At 41.1% G+C, this 17408-nt stretch overlaps 2 protein-coding genes across 6 annotated transcripts in view; one reads left to right on the top strand and one right to left on the bottom strand.

The window, feature by feature from the left end:
* Positions 1-3906: 3906 nt before the first annotated feature.
* On the bottom strand, positions 3907-15680 carry LOC139226696 (histone-arginine methyltransferase METTL23-like). 4 transcript variants are annotated; one of them, XM_070857645.1, is made up of 6 exons: positions 15585-15661; positions 15412-15495; positions 8523-8627; positions 7571-7808; positions 6357-6441; positions 3907-4251 (listed from the first exon to the last, which is right to left on the bottom strand). In XM_070857645.1, the coding sequence occupies exons 3-6, from the start codon at positions 8604-8606 to the stop codon at positions 4077-4079; spliced, it is 582 nt and encodes a 193-aa protein (XP_070713746.1). In that variant the 5' UTR covers positions 8607-8627; positions 15412-15495; positions 15585-15661; the 3' UTR covers positions 3907-4076. The 4 variants fall into 4 exon arrangements, with proteins under 4 accessions (XP_070713746.1, XP_070713744.1, XP_070713745.1 ...); XM_070857643.1 differs by lacking the exon at positions 15412-15495 and having other exon boundaries at positions 15585-15680; XM_070857644.1 differs by lacking the exon at positions 15585-15661 and having other exon boundaries at positions 15412-15572.
* Positions 15681-15962: 282 nt separating this feature from the next.
* jmjd6 (jumonji domain containing 6, arginine demethylase and lysine hydroxylase) overlaps positions 15963-17408 on the top strand; it is a 30514-nt gene continuing 29068 nt past the window's right edge. Inside the window, exon 1 of one of the 2 annotated variants that reach the window (XM_070858198.1) lies at positions 15963-16293. In XM_070858198.1, coding sequence (XP_070714299.1) covers positions 16165-16293 — 129 coding nt within the window. In that variant the 5' untranslated portion in view covers positions 15963-16164. The remainder of the gene's footprint in view (positions 16294-17408) is intronic. The other variant, XM_070858199.1, reaches the window with a different exon arrangement.

Consider the following 17408-nt stretch of genomic DNA (forward strand, 5'->3'; position numbering starts at 1 on the left):
CTTAAGATTCTAGGCTGGAAGAACAATTGAAGCATGAGGCACTGCATATGTTATCAATTAGCCTGAGCCTCCCATTTGATTCAACCCTGCAACATTACAGCTGAACTTAACTTCAAATGTCATGCTAACAATACGCAATTCAATACGGGTTTGCATTGGGGATAGGGCATGAAAGTGGAGATGAGATCGAAGGTCAGTCATGATCTTATGGAATGGTAGAGCAGTCTTGAGGGGGCTGTATGTCCTGCTATTTGTTGCACATCTTAAAAGAGGAAGGTAAATACTTGGAACAGTAGCCATTTGTCTTTGGCCTTGAGTACAGTTAAATCCAATGTGTTGTACATGTAACTTATGTTGGGTGACTTGCTAGTATGCAGTAGCAGTCAGCAGATTTGCAGGACTTAAAACCTGCATGGGGTTACACATTTTGGTCTAGACTTTGTGCCAAGTTTATTGTGTAATTGATGAAGAAGAGCTCCATAGAGCAGAGGCATCTTAGTGAATTCACACAGGGTCCACACTTTACACAGCTAGAGGATTATCTCCATAAATTGTTGTGCAAACCACTTAAACCTGGCAGGAGAACAATGTTCCAGCCAAATTATTGCTCAGCAGACTGAAACTGCATCTTAACTATACTCTAGAAATTCCTTTTTAGCTGATGTCACTGAATCACAACCTCAATGAATTGAGTGTCTTTTAGTCTGTGTGGAGGAATCAACTGAAATATCCATTCTATTGAGAAGTATAAACTTTCTGCATGGAATATTGAAACTAGTTTGCATTCAAAACACTTAACGTGTACAGTTGCTATGCCTTTTCAATATTGTGAAACAAATTGTGTTAACACTTCAGGTTAGATTCAGTACTATAGAGAAGGGGGAAAAATCACTTGCTCCAGGTTGTATATGCCTTTTTCTGGGGTTATAAATATTGTGTAACTGGTCAATCTGTACCAGCAGTTTTGTGGAAGTGCAAAATCAATGTATTGATGCAAAGTTAATGTGAGATTCGGTTACTGTGAAATGAACAATTAGAAATTACCATTTAAGTGTACTGTGAATATTTCCATTTTGCTCAGGGAATGACAGTTGAGTTAATTATTAGATATTGGGTTACTAAGTCACTTATATGTGCATCACAGGTTTTAGGTATTGTACACTAGTCTATTAATGAAATTAACATTTGTAAAAGTTTGCTTTTTTATAGTCACAATATTAGACCATATACATTTGAGCTAAGTGTATGTTTGAGTTAATTTAAACATAGTTTGTGAAATGGGGAGTAGTTTGCCTTGTCAGCAAGAAGCCCTTTTTAATTATTGCTCAGCATGCAAAAATTCAAGCAGTAAGTTTTATACTGGTTTTACTTCATGCATTATAAAAGTTTGCAGGTATTTCCAAAGTACAGACTATTCAAATAGAACTGAATAACTGGAAAGCTTTAATTGAAATTACAACTTGGAATACTTACTGAATATCAAACTAGGCATTGTACTTTAATATAAAAAAAAATAGCTGCTGCAACAATTAATGACTTGCAGTTGGTCTCTGGTGATCTGTTGCAGAAGGCCTTAATTTTTAGTCTGGCGATAATATAAATTGGCTTGTACTATCAAATAGTACTATAAAATGCTGAAAGTGCTATAAAAAGTTCTAGGTGTGGTATAAATTTGGATCAGAGAAGGTTAACAAAAAACATAAGTTTAAAAAAGGTGCAGAAAAGATTTGAGTGTGATTCGATTCTGGGGATGAGGGATTTCAGTTACATGGATAGATTAGAGAAGCTGGAGTTGTCTGCCTTAGAACAGAGAAGGTAGAGAAGAGATTTGATAGAGGTATTCAAAATCATGCTGACAGGATCGAGAACGAGAGGACACCGATTTAAGGTGACTGGCAAAAGAACCAAAGACGACGTGAGAAACTTTTGCAGCAAGCATACATTTGAGCTAAGAGTGTGTTTTTGAGGTAACTTCAGCATAGTTTGTGGAGGCAGACTCAATCGTGGCTTTCAAAAGGAAATTGGATGAGTAAAAAGACTTGCATTTATGTAGCCTTTTACGACTACCAGACATCTCAGTACTGTACAGTCAATTAAGTACTTAGTCACTGCTGTAATGTGGGATACGCGGCAGCCAATTTGCACATTAAGCTCCCATAAACAGCAATGTGATAAGATCATTTGTTTTTGTTATGTTGATTGAGGGATAGATATTGGCCAGGACACGGGCCAACTCCCCTGCTCTTTGGAATAGTGCCATGGGATCTTTTACATCCACCTGAGAGAGCATACGGGACACACTCTTAGCTCAAATGTATATGGTCACTGCAGAAAAGTTTAACATCTCATCTGAAAAACAGCATCTCAGACAGTGCAGCACTCCCTCGGTACTGGGAGTGTTAGTCTAGATTTTTTGTTCCCAACTCCCTCGAGTGGAACTTGAACCGACAACCTTCTGACTGAGGCGAATGTGCTACCCACTGAGCCACAGCTGTACCTGAAGGAAAACAATTGCTGGGCTACCAGGAAAGGGCAGAGGAGTGGGACTAGTTCAAGTGCTCTTAGAGAGCTGGTATAGGCCAAATGGCCTCCTGTGCTGTAACCATTCTATGAAAACAATTTGCTAGGTTTTCTAAATTTACACAAGATTTTTTAAAATTACAATCAAATGCAGGATCAGACCACTTGAGCTTCTCCCAATGTGGGGTTTGTTAAATGTCTGAACTTTAATATAATGCAGATCTAGCTACTTCAAATGAAAACAAAATACAATGTTCGAATACATTGTATGTATTTTTACCTGGCGACCTGTACCGCAGGGGTTAGCACTACCTGCGTGCTGTGGAATTTTAACTGAGGTGTGCGTATGATGTCACTGACATTCCCTGCCCAGAAGTCAGCCTCGCAGGGGAGGAATGCTGGACAAGAGGCTGCAAGCCCTGACCATTGGCCAGAAATGTAAAATTATGGTGAAGGGTTACATACGTATTAACCCAATGTGCATAATATGTTTGTCTCGGTGTTACCTGCTCGACTGATTCCTGGACATTTAGCTTGAGAATGGCATTTAGAACTGTCAAATCCCACAAGTTGGTCCCAACTTGCTCAGGACTGTTTAGAATGGAGCAAATTGCAACTAAACCAAAATGTGAGGACCTGCTTGGATAGTTTCAACATTTAGGGAAGCAAGTTGAATGTATTGATTTAGACATGGAGTTGGATGACATTTTACTATTTAGCACCCTGCGTGTTTTTTTTTTCCTCAAGCTGCAGGATGGGTGGGAAATATTGTTTGTTTGAAGATAACAAACATAGTGCAAGTAGAAACCTTCATTATTTCTCATTTGCAACTGCAATAAAGTGCCTTACAAATGAAATGCATATTAAGTAGGCATACTTTTAAATCAATCTAAAACAATCCCTTGGAAAAGGAGACCTTTTCTTACAGCTGAACATTAGCATTACTAGTTTGCCCTCCAGCTATTCGCTAGAACAAGATCCTTTGCTTTATGGAAAAAGAACACTTGAATCTACACGAAGTGAGAGGGGAGATAGAAGCCACTGCTGGGCGTTATAAAGACATTTGGGATACTCTATTTCAAACACGAAGAAAAAGGGATTATTGGTTTTTAAGCTTAATGTACGAATCAAAGGATTTTAAGCCCACAATTCCACACTTTTATTCCTATGACAGACAAATTCTTTTAACATAACATTTCATTGAAGCGTATAGTTCTAGTCATAAATAAGTGAAAAATGTACATCTGTCACACACTGAAATATTTAAAACATAACTATAAATAAAATAAAACCCAGCATCATCCTCTGCTTAAAAAATGTAGTTAGCAATATCTAAATTTTGATTTGAAGCTAGCTTGGTAGATAATAAGCACAAGAAATTTGAAATACACCCTATCAAGTTTTTATTTTGATAAATACAGAACCAAAGTCTTACTTAAAAAAATGACCCCATGAAAGTAAGTGATTTTGGATGGAAAACATGATGGTAGTGGCAGTCTTTCTAAAATGCAGTTCACTGCAAAGAAAGCATAGCTATCTTTGCCACTAGACCAGCTTTAGGTTACTGAGGTAATGTTAGTCCTTAAGGTGATAATCATCATGTGAACAGTGTGACTTCCAGGCAGACTTGATCCAGCAAGCTGTTCTTCATCTGCATTAAATGTTTCCAGTTGTATGTGAACACACTTCAAATTCCACTTGTATAGTAATGCTTCAATTGACCAATCCGCACTGGAAGAGATAATAAATTATTCAGCAACTACAGTAAAAGAATATTCTTACAGTGAGACTAAACAGATTTCTTACCTTATCCAAACCTGGGTGGGTCACTCCATCTCATTTGTTTGAATAAATATATAGTGATAATAGGCATAATAAGGATGTAAACGTAATGTCATGCGGGGTAAAATTTGCCGGCATAGTAAGGCTGTAATTGTAATGTCATGCTGGGTAGAATTTGGCACCAGAATAATGAAGATCAGGCCTCAATGTACTAAAGTGTGTTCGGACAGGAATAGTGGAAATTGATCCTGTTAAAGAAGTAGGGTATGGTCCTTGGAAGATAAACAAAAATTGAGGCAACTAGACAAGATGAAAACTGGCAAGAGGCAGTAGAGATGTAACAAGAAGTGAATGACAGTTTAAAATTATAATAGTCCAGTTCAAATGATTTGAGTTGCTCAGAAAATTTCCACTTTGGGCGCAATCAGGAAAATACACTTGAAATTGCTCTGGTTAGGTTCGGCTACAAGTTTGGGTTAAAATAAATTTGCATAATCACAAATCTTTCATCAACCTGGGCAATTGGGCAGCGTATTTGAAAGTAATCATTTTTTTATTTCCATTAAAACTTATCCCTTGATGTATTTAAGAGTGGTAACATGGTGCAGTTTTATTAATACAGCTGAAAATTGTTTTCAGCAAAAATAAGCATCTTTAATAAGGATGTCCATTTTTCCCACTTGTAATTGATTTACAATCACTGAAAATTGCTGAAAACAAAACTATACTGAACCACTGAACAGTTTCATTGGTATACACTAGTCAGTTTTAGAGAAATACAATATTTTAAAATAAAAAACTTAATGTGCCTACTGGGGGATTCACCCTATCCCTGCATTTTAACCCTGCTTAAGCTGAATACTGTACCTTGTCTTGACTGCCAATGTGAAGCACCATGGGAGATCAACTCATGTTAAAATAGAAAGACAATTGACTTCATATACTGGGTCTCTTACAACATTTATGGTATCATGCAGCAGATGATTAATCTGCATTTCACACAAATAGACCTATCACTGAGGTTCACGTGGAGAAATATTTTTTTTTAATTATGAATGGGACTAAAGGGGAATTATATCACAATTACCATCATCATCATTGGCAGTTCCTCGAAATCGAGGAAGACTTGTTTCCACTCTAGAAGTGAGTTCTTAAGTGACTGAACAATCCAATACGGGAATTACAGTCTCTGTCATAGGTGGGACAGACAGTAATTGAAGGAAAGGGTGGGTGGGACTGGTTTGCCGCCCGCTCCTTGCGCTTGTTTTCTGCATGCTCCCGGCGACGAGACTCAGTGCTCAGCGCCCTCCCGGATGCATTTCCTCCACTTAAGGCGGTCTTTGGCTAGGGACTCCCAGGTGTCAGTGGAGATGTTGCATTTTAGCAAGGAGGCTTTGAGGGTGTCCTTAAAATGTTTCCTCTGCCCACCTTAGGCTCACTTGCCATGTCGGAGTTCAGAGTAGAGCCCTTGCTTTGGGAGTCTTGTATCAGGCATGTGAATAATGTGACCCGCCCAACGGAACAATTACAGTATTGTTTAAGTACGGTCACTGATCTGTACTAAAAACACTTTGTACAAATTAGCTATCGTGTTTGCCTACCTTATAAAAGCAAGTTTAGGACACTTCAAAAGTACTTGATTGGTTAAATGTTTTGGGGTGAGGACATGGAAAACGCTCTATAAATGTAAGTTCTTACTTCTTGGGTGATAGATCTCCAACATACAGTTGATGAATTTCAGCTATAGTGGGGTAGAAAGCCAATTCCTCCCTTCTCCCCTCTTTTCATCTAACATGACCTGATAATGAGTGACGGAAATATCACAATAAGGGAAGAATGAATGCAAATGCCAGCCGAGACTAGCAAGCATGAATTTCATAAATCTGAAATGGCTTTACTACTATAATTAAGTGACTATTCCAGCCTATCAGTTAAAAATTCTCATTAGATATAGAAATAATTGTGTTTTAGTCAAACATATGCAAATAGTATAATTAAAAATATCACAAATAAAATACTGTTCAGACACAATCAAACAGTTATGAAAAGCTCACCAACGTTCCTGATAAGTGGTCCAGAACAGCGCATGTGGATTTTTTTGCATGAGGTAGAAAATAGTTGTTAATATATCCTCAAAGTCTAGAAAAATCAATTAGAGAAAATTTTAAATGTTGCATGTATTTTCCAATTTATTCACATTCAGCAATAAGAATTATAAACAAAGTATAAAACCTTAACAATGAGATTTAGCACAAAAATTGGGTGTTAGTCATCTTAAAAGTTCCAACTGCAGACAATGTTTCTTATGTTATAACAAGGTGCTACACATTGGATTTTGTGGTAAGTTTAAGCAGCACATTTCAGTAAGAATAAGATGCAAGCAAAAGCAAAAATATTACAGGTGATAAAATGCCTAACATCACTCAAATCTACTCCAATCATTCAGCTTGTTGACGCAGGTAGCTGTGCCATAGAGGCCAAGAATATCCCAGGTTCAATCCCCAGTTTATGCTGAGTGAGCTGATCCCAAGCCCCATATCTATGAGACAAAAAATTGATACTGTACGTATTTTGTTTCAAGGTTTATTACTACACTAGCAACAGCATCAAGATGTCACACAATTACCAGCATTGCTGAAGCAAAACTTATCACTATTACACTATTTTGTGGCAGCTATTCTTTGGTGAGGGATAAGGAGTCATCGTCTAGAAGGCATGTTTCACTCATGGCTAGGATGTCAATAGATTCATCATGATGAGGTCGTGGAAGGGGAAGGTGTTGTTCTTGAGGGCAATGCAGAGCTTGGCAAATGGTTCCTCATTGCCAGACTCAGGAACAATGGAAGAGACAAGGGATGAGATGGAGGTTAGAAAAGCTAACTCCTCTTCAAAATCCCATTATCTTCAAATCACTTTAGCCTATTTCTTCGGGACCTTCTTCAAATACATCACTTTCAGTCACCTCTCCCACCATAGTTTGGCATCAGTTCCTTTTCAGTTTCCCCTTTGGAAAGTACCAGGGAATGTTGAAGTCAATGCAGTTAACTACGAAGCAGCTTAACTTCCTACTAAAATTAACACTCAACCATGTTATGAAAACACACAAGTTATGTTATAGGCAGTGGAATTCTGTTTGATTTCCTCTCAGGACAAATATATCATTAGTTGCAAAAAAAAAAGGCAGTCGAGAATAAAAGAAACAATACAATATTCCTTTCTATCCTAGCACAGCAGCATAGAATAGGTTTTGTAAACTTTAAATCTTTACCTTCAGGCTCATAAAACACATCAGATCCCAGAATGACGTCTATCTGTGGCAACAGCAGTAGGTCAGGAGATATTTTCCCCCAGGTTAGACCAATGACAGGCACATCTTCAAGGTTATTAATCTGGCAACTTCGACGACAGTTATCCAAGCAATTCTGAAGCTCTGCATCATCCGATAAAATTACTTTGGCACCACATTTTGCCGCCACTATACCAGGTAAGCTTGCACCAGCTCCAATCTGATTGAAAATGCAAACAATTAATACCTGCACCATTGCCTAATGATATAAAATAATTTATGTTTATTGATACAATAAAGAATATCCAATTTACTGTGATTTAAAAGTATTACTGCTTTTTATTTGCAAATTGAATCATAAATCTTTTAGAAATGTCAATTAACTTAGCAGGCTGAGCAACAGGTAACAAAAAATGCCGGAGTAATAATCTTTTTTGGGGGGGAAAACACTTGCATTAGAAAAGCACTAATCTACACCCATTATTTTTTTTTACATAAACATTCAACACTTTAATAATAAAAAGTTAAAATGTACTTTCAATTTTAAGAATTCCAGTGCAATCTTCCTTGAGCATTGGACAAAGAAATGACAAATTAATGCAACTGGTTTACTTTTAAAAAAATATCAACTGGCCATACTTAGTTTGATTTTTTTTGAGAGAATTTGCCAGTTTTGCTGACGTTTTAGTCGAAACTTAGTAAATAAATTTCTCATTCGTAACTATTTGTATTCTGTAGCATTAGTCTTTAAGACACTTCGGTCTTGACCAGCAGAGGGCACTTTCTTTTCACAACTATTATGTAGCAAAACGCAAAAGGAATAGTCCAACAAATGAGCCTGATAGGTTAATGGGCATTATCTCAGAAGTTTCCACCTATTCCACCTGTGCATGAAATACTATTGTATAATCAAAATAAAGTTAATTTATTTTACCTCTAAAATGGTCTTTCCTCTTACTGAACTTCTGTAAAACCACGTGTATTGTGCCAGAACCACAGCACTTGGCCATATGTACATACCATATTGGGGATCCAGTACCTGAAGAAGCAACAATAATTTGCAGTTATATAGCACCTTTAACGTGGTAAAACATCCCAAGACACTTCACAGGAGCGTAATCAGGCAGAAATTGACAACGAGTCAAAGAGGGAGACCAAACACTTGGTCAAAGAGATAGGTTTTAAGCAGCCTCTTAGAGGAGAGGTGGTGAGACAAAGTGGTTTGTGGAGGGAATTCCAGAGTTTAGGGACTAGATGGCTGTAGGGAACGGCTGCCAATGATGGGGAGAAGAAGTGGGGGATGCACAAGAGGCCAGATGTGGAGGAACACGAGGGTTCTTGTTAGATTGGAGGGTTGGAGGAGGTTACAGAGATAGGGATGGAATCAGTGGCTAGGGAAGAGCCAGAAGACTGCAGAGATAACTGCGAGGGTGGAAAGAGAAGCGATTGCAGGAGATTCTCTAGCTACGACTGGATAGGCAAGAGTGGAATGAGGCGAGAGCAATTGCACTTTCCTGGACAGTAGAGGGAGGCGTTGAAGGAGGATGGTGTAGTCAACCGTGTCAAAAGTTGCAGGCAGGTTGAGAAGGATGAGCAGGAATATACACAAGTCACAGAGAATGTCATTTGAGACTTTGATTAGCGGTGTTTCAGCGCTATGGCAGGCCCAGAAACTAGATTGGAGAGGTTCGAACATGGCATTGCGGGAAAGATAGGTGACAACACGTTCAACCTCCCCATCCTCGCCAAAGTCCTTGAAGATGGGGCGGTAGTTTGCAAGGACAGAAGGATCATTGTTCTCACTGCTGTTTATGAGATCTTATGTGCAAACTGTCTTTTTGTGATTACACTTCAAAACAAATGAATTGGCTCGGTCAGCCTTGGTTCAGTGTTAGCACTCTCACCTACGAGTCAGAAAGTCATTGGATTGAAGCCCACGCGAGACACTCGAGAATATTGACACTTTGGTGCAGTACTGAGGATGTGCTGCACTGTCAGAAACGCCATCTTTCAGATGAAACGTTGAACCGAGGCCCCATCTGCCCTCTCAGGTAGATGTAAAAGATCCCAGAGCACTCTTTAAAGAAGTGCGGTGGAGAGGCTAGAATATTAGGTCCAATCAAACACGATTGCTTCAGAAAACCACATTGCTGTATCCTTTACTTGTGTTTCTTCATTGAGCCATCTTTCACAAGTAGCAACAAGTTTTACAGTACATCCATCAATGAATGGCACAACTCAATTATTCCAAATGATTTACTCCCTAGTTCTGGCTTATATAATCAGATTGTTTAACGTTTGTATAATATGGAATTGTTCAAACACAGCTTTACAATCACAAATAAACAAGTGTAGTTGATGTCTAGTTAGCATTGTATTACCTTTTTGAATATATATGTAGCCGTCTAAATTAAGAACTAACCACACCAAGTATTAATAAAGGGAATGCTGAATGCTTCATTAGGTAATACAGTACAATTCTTTTTTCATTTGTGAAGCTGACTAGAACTTACTTGAAATAAAAATCAGATTACACCGCAAGGCATTTGGTTTCCTCCATGTTTTGCTGAAAGGAAATGCCGTGAGAATTGCCTTATGATTTGGTTTGTCGCAGGAATATGTTATTCAGTAATGTTAGAACATTCAATCTTTCAAGAAATAGATGTTTCAGGAATTTACTAGCTGTTGGTAAAATTAAATTATTTTATTTACCCTACTTGCCAACAATGTTCTTTCTCAATCGCCAATTTTGATGTTGCATTCCACATAAGTCAATAAACTAAATGAACAGCATTCACTCAGAAAAAAAATGATGTACAATGATTCTAAAATAGAAAAGCAATGTAACGGAGGCTCCTCCGATGGATCAGTGGGCAAGGGCATCCTATAGTATGATCCAAAACCAGCACTCATACCATCAACACAAGTAACAACATGAGGAGGGGAGAAAATTGAGGAAATTGATCATCAGAGAGATTTGTGCAAGGTAGGTCATGTCTGACAAGCCCAAATAGATTTTTTGAAGAGGTGACGAAAGTAGTGGACAGGGGAATGCCTATGGATGTAATTTATATGGACTTCCAGAAGGCATTTGATACAAGTCTCACATAAGAAACTAATAACTAAGCTAGAAACCCAGAGTTGAGGGCAAATTATTGACCTGGTTAGGAAATTGGCTGAGCGGCAGGAGACAGAGAGTAGGGATAATGGGCAGGTACTCAAGTTGGCAGGATGTGGCTTGTGGTGTCCCCCAGGGATCTGTGTTGGGGCCTCAACTATTTACAGTATTTATTAACGACTTAGATGATGGCATAGAAAATCATATTCAAATTTGCAGATAACACAAGGTTAAGCAACATCGTAGATGAAAGCATAAAATTACATCGGGATATTGATACATTAAGTGAATGGGCAAAAGTATGGCAAATGGATTTCTTGTAAGCAAATGTGAGGTCATCAACTTTGGACCTAAAAAGCATAGAATAGGGTACTTTCTAAATGGTGAAAAGCTAAAAACAGTGGCGGGCCAGAGAGACTTGGGGGTTCAGGTACGTAGATCATTAAAATGTCACGAACAGGTACAGAAAATAATCAAAAAAGCTAATGGAATGCTGGCCTTTATATCTAGAGGACTTGAGTACAAGGGGGTCGCGGTTATTCTGCAGCAATACAAAACCCTGGTTAGACACACTTGGAGTCCTGTGAGCAGATCTGGGCACCACATCTTTGGAAGGATATAGTGGCCTTGGAGGGTGTGCAGCGTAGGTTTACCAGAATGATACCCAGACTTCAACGGTTAAGTTACAAGGCGAAACTACACAAATTAGAATTGTATTCCCTAGAATTTAGAAGGTGATCTGATCAAAGTTTTCAGGATGCTAGATCAATTGTTGGAGATGGATAACTTTTTGTTAACCAAAGGTATTAAGGGATATGGGCCAAAAGGCAGATATATGAAGTTAGATCATAGATCAGCAATGATTGAATGGGAGAACAGGCTCGAGGGGCTGAATGGCCTCCTCTTGATCTTATGTTCCTAAATGGTTTTCAATTCAAAAAGTCACCATAAAATCATCCCTCAGGAATTTCCTCTCTCCTCCCCAGCACATAATGTCCAGAACATAGTGGATTTCTTTGGCTTTTTTTTCTGTAGCAAACCACAAACCAGTTCTTGCACAAGAAAGTGAACATGTCCAGTTCCCAAACAACCAATCATTTGCTACAACCTCCCTCACTGTGGAAAAACTGAGAACAAAATTAGCAAAATAAATCATGGGCACAAACCCACATCCAGTTACTTTATGCCACAGCGTGTTTGAGCATCATCTTGTCAACTCTCAAAGGTAGGACTGCCACCTTTTGCAAACTCCAAAACTGGAGAATCCCCAATTGCACCAGTTTCAATGATATACTTCATTCAGGAGCCAGATGAGAATACGTTGAAATGCAGAAAGCCAACAAATTACAGTTCTGTGATGGCCAGTCACATGTTTCATCAGAATTCAGCTCTAATATTTTGAAGATGTTGGCACCGGGGACACAGATGCTTTAATTCCACTAAATATAATTGACTTAAAAAGAAAAAAAATGAAAAAACTTCAATCAAACACAAATGCTTTAAGTGTTAGCACAGAAAAAGGTGGTATATGAATCTTATTTTTTTTAAAGAGACAGCATTAAACTGATAGATATGGGTAGGAAAAGTTATTGACTAAGGTAAAATGCTCTAAATTCCTACATACTGGTATGGTGTTGAAGCTGCCTCAGTGTAAGCCTTATGTGACACTTCAAATCAACAATGCTTGATAGGGATCGAAATCAGGGCAGTCAGGGCCACTGGAAATTACAAATGATGGCAAAAAGCGATTTTTTTCTAATTTCTTAGAGAAATTGCAGATCATTGAGAATATGTATTAGTAATCTTCAATGCTAAAATTGATTGTTTTAAATTGTTAACAATCCATCTCTTGCCAATTCACACTCGCATTCTTCTCCTTCAACCTCCTTAGCTAACACGGACACCTTTTTTCTCTCCCCTTCCCCTACAGTTCTTGGCAATCTTCAACCACCTTCCACCACTTTTCCCCCCTCCCCCACCACCTCAAGTTCACATATCCAGTCTTCCTCAATTTGTCCGTCACAGCAACTAGCCAGTGCTGCTCTGTTGCCAAACTACTGAGATAAAGATTTCCCACTCACAGCATAGCTAGGGCGATAGCTGTCTCATGGCAGCAAGTGCATGGGAACACAGTCACCTCCAAGTTCCCATCCAAGTCACACACAATCCCAATTTAGACATATATCATGGTTCCTTCATCACGCTGGGCCAAAATCCTGGCACTCCCTACCTAATACCATTGTGGGAGCACTTCCACCACAGACTACAGCGTTCAAGGTGGTGGCTCACCTTCTCTAGAGCAATTAGGTATGGGCAGTACATGCCAGCCTTGTCAGATCCAAAGAATTAATAAAAAGAAAATAGTAGCAGCCAGAAGCAGCAGCAATGGACAAGTCCAAAAGCAGAGGACAACTTTCAGATCTCGCAATAAGAACTCAATCGCATTTTTTCCGCAGCTCTGCATATTTGTTATAGGTATAAATTTTAAAATAATTTGAAATAAGCTTTAATTTATAAGAAAGAAAAAAAACTTGCATTTATATAGCACCTTCACAACTTCAGGATGTCCCAAAGTGCTTCACAGCCAAAGAAGTACTTGTGAAGTGTAATCACTGTTACAACGTAGAATAACATGGTAGCCAACATTCACGCAGCAGGTCCCACAAACAGCAATGAAATAAATGGCCAGATGATCTATTTCACTGAGTTGGTTAATGAATAAACATTGGCCAGAACACCAGAAGAGCTCCCTAGCTCTTCAAATAGTGCCATGGGACCTTTTACGTCCACCTTAGGGGGCAAATAAGCCCTCGATTTATCATCTCATACCAAAAATCGCACCTCCGACAATGCAGCCTTCCCTCAATACTGAAATGCAGCCTAGATTATGTGCTCAAGTCTGGATTGGGACTTGAATCCATTCCGACTCAAGAGGGAAAAGTATTACCACTGAGCTATGATCAATACATAGAAACATAGAAAATAGGTGCAGGAGTAAACCATTCAATATGATCATGGCTGATCATGCAACTTCAGTACCCTATTCCTGCTTTTTCTCTATACTCCTTGATCCCTTTAACCGTAAGGGCCACATCTAACTCTCTTTTGAATATATCTAACAAACTAGCCTCAACAATTTTCTGTGGTAGAGAATTCCACAGGTTCACAATTCTCTGAGTGAAGAAGTTTCTCCTCATCTCAATTTAGATACCTGGTCACATCTAAAAATATTGTAACATTTAACACAACAAATGACTTGTATGGCAGTGACTATTAAAGAGAGGAGAAAAAAATCCACTTTTATATAGGATCTTTAACAGGAAATTCCAAAGTATTTCACATCCAACAAATTACTTTTTTTGAAGAAGAATCACGGTTGTTTTTGTCGGCAAATGTCGCCGCCAAATTGCAGAGCAAAGCCGCATAAACAGCATATGAGATAAATGACCAATTGAACAGTTTTTGGGGTGTTCTGCGAAGGAGGAACATAAACGAGGAGACCACGTAATTTCCTGCCCGTCTTCAAGATTATGATTGGGTCATTTTACACCCACTAGAACAGGAGGGTGCAGCCTTGATTTAATTTCTCATCTAAAAAATACTTTCAAGAATGCAGCACTTCCCCGGGACTACACACTCAAGAGTCGGCCTAGTGACTTCTTTGCAGCCCGCAGAGAAAAGAAATTCATCCCCTCATCCTGGGCTGGATCTGCATTGTGAAAGTACATGGTCTAACCCACTACACCGCTCTAGTCTTTGCTCAACACTCTAACTGCCAAATAAAAGTTACTTAGAACATTTCCCAGTTCAACAGCAAGTCGAGTGCGATGCCCAGTTCCACTGGCGGGGGTAGAGTGGCACATTTACAGTGGCTGCTTGAAATGGCGTTCACTCCGTCTTTCAGATGAGATGTTAAACCGAGGCCCCATCTGCTCTCAGGTGGACGTAAAGAGCCCACTGCACTATTTCGAAGAGCAGGGGAGTTATCCTGGTGTCCTGGCCAATATTTAGCTCTCAATCAACATCACTAAAAAAAAGATTCTCTGGTGAAAACAAAACCAAAACACTGCAGATGCTGGAAATCTGAAATAAAAACAGAAACTGCTGGATATACTCAGCCAGTCAGGCAACATCTGTGGAAAGAGAAACTGAGTTAACGTTTCAGGTCGATGACCTTTCGTCAGAACTCCAGAGATTATCTGATCATTATCACATTGCTGTTTGTGACAGCCTGCTGCCGTATTTCCTCTTCTTCTTCTTAGGCGGTCCCTCGTGTCGAGGATGACTTGCTTCCATGCCAAAAAGGGATGAGTTCACAGGTGTTTCAGTGAATTCCAGGTCCCGAGCTACATGTTGAAGGGTGGTAGATGCCTGTGCGTGGATTTTTTTTTAAGGTGTGGTAGCTGTTGCACATCAGCCACCACACGGACTTGACAGAGCTAGGTCTTGGTCCAATGGCAAGGATTAACCAAGACAACTGGAGACCAGCTCTGCTGCACGGACCAAGTGCACACACATACCGCAGTGTGGGCTGGCCCGTGCTGGCCCTGGGCCCTCGCCCCTTTCTTGGGCCCCGATCACATCCCTCTACGAACGTTTCCTACATTACAAGTGACTACACTTCAAAAAAAAGTACTTCATTGTCTGTAAAAAGCTTTGGGACGTCCATTGGTCGTGAAAGGCGCTGTGAAAATGCAAGTCTTACTTTTCACTGCAAGCGGGAGACTTCCATTGGTTTATTCTTCAGAGGCTGGGCCGCGGCCTCCAATGAGGGAGAAGGCGCTAAGATCTATGGAGGAAAATGCGATTTGAACTCATCTTTTCCCCATCTAAAGAACCAACAGCAGCTTTATATATATATTAAAAACAGCCATCCACCTCGGGCACGGACACCTCCAGCCGCTCCGGGCCAACACTCGGCGGCTCCGCCACAAACACGAACCGCTTGGCGCTGGAAGGCGGCCGGGCGGTCATGACGTCACGGACTTCAACTCTGACCTCGCAGGCATCGACGTGATCGGGGGGGGGGGGGGGAGGTTCTCTTTACGTCACAAGAGTGGCACACGCGCACCCGACCACCTCACGTTGCGGACCGGCCAATTAGACGCGCCCAACGTCGCGGACCGGCCAATTAGACGCGCCCAACGTCGCGGACCGGCCAATTAGACGCGCCCAACGTCGCGGACCGGCCAATCAGCGCTGGGCCTGTGGGCCGGACTTCCTTTGCGGGCTCTGATTGACAGGCCACTGCGGGCGGGCGAGCGAGCGCGGCGTGAAAATTCTGGAAAGCGGCTCTTTTGCTGCTCGAGTCTCGTGCCCGCTGAGCGTGTGGGCCAAGCCGGCGGTGTGAGCCGGCAGCCGCGTGTGTGTGTGTGTGTCTTTTTCCTCCTTCCTTTCTTTCACCCCGCCCCCCCTCTTCCCCTGCTCCACAGGGCCCGCGGCTTTAAAAGATTAGGAAATGAATCATAAAACTAAAAAACGAATAAAAGAAGCCAAGCGCAGTGCTCGGCCCGAGTTAAGGGACTCTTACGACTGGACAAAGCACAACTACCATGAAACTTTCTCTCTGTCCTTTAGCACGGTCAAGGTAAGGAGACAGGCGGGGGGAGCCGCCTTCACAGCCCGGGGTTGGGGGGAGGGGTGCCCGGGTCTGTTGCTGAGGAGAAAGAGCGAGCAACAGGCCCGGTAACTAGGCAGCACGTCCCGCACGTACACACACTCCCTCCCGGCCAACAATGCGCCTCCCAGTGGGTGCCCGTCCTGTGCTACGGTGCCACCGGGGGAGCTCAGGCGGCACAAGGTGGCCGTGCTTTGGATAGGATGGGATGAGGGAAACAGCTTCCCCACCGATCACCCGGGCCACGGATCGCCACTCCTCTGAGGGAAAGCGGGAGGAAGGCAGTCCAAATTAAAAAAAAAACATGACTTTTTTTTGGCTTCTACTGGAGAAGTGGCCAGGCTGGGGTTGGAGGAGGAGGCGTCGTAATGGTTTCCTTTGCGCAGTCTCGAAGGGTCACTGCAGCAACGGCACAAGATGAAATGGGGCAGCACGACGGCCTGTCCCGACCCACCAGCAGCTCCACGCTGTGGTCACCAAGGAGGTGGCGGCACTGCCTGCCGCAGGGAGTGGTTCTCATTGCAGCCACCTCCGGCCAAGAGTGTTGAGATGCAGGGAAGGGGCCAGTGATTTTTTTTTTGGGGGGCGGGCGGGGGAACGTGAAGGAAAAGCTGGGTTTGCTGTTCGCCGGGAAATAGTGTGTTATACAGAAGGAAGTTTTAAAGGAACTAGGGTTGGGGGTGGGTTGTGGCCTCACCATCTGGGGGTGGGTTGTGGCCTCACCATCGAATCTCGAGTTGCAAACTTCAGTGTTCAATTACAACCCGATTGCTTTTGCAAGTGCGATTGTGATACAGTACCATTTACATAACTTTACCGAACACTTGGGGTAACCCTCCCTTTTCAAGGTCAGTGGTTTCTCTATCGCATTCTACCTTTATAATTTGCTACATAGATGTGGGTATTTACTGTGAAGAGTACTGTTTGGACTTGGGTTTGTACTGCAAATCAAGTCAACACACCAATATCCTCAGTGTGTGTAATGTGACAGTGACAATAACCTGAGGTGCACGAGTCTATTTTGATGCTTATTTCAATCCATCCAGATAAAGCTGACTTCATTGGCCAGTGTCATTTTACATCAA

The sequence above is a fragment of the Pristiophorus japonicus genome, chromosome 16 (assembly GCF_044704955.1).
Source record: "Pristiophorus japonicus isolate sPriJap1 chromosome 16, sPriJap1.hap1, whole genome shotgun sequence".
Taxonomy (NCBI): domain Eukaryota; kingdom Metazoa; phylum Chordata; class Chondrichthyes; family Pristiophoridae; genus Pristiophorus; species Pristiophorus japonicus.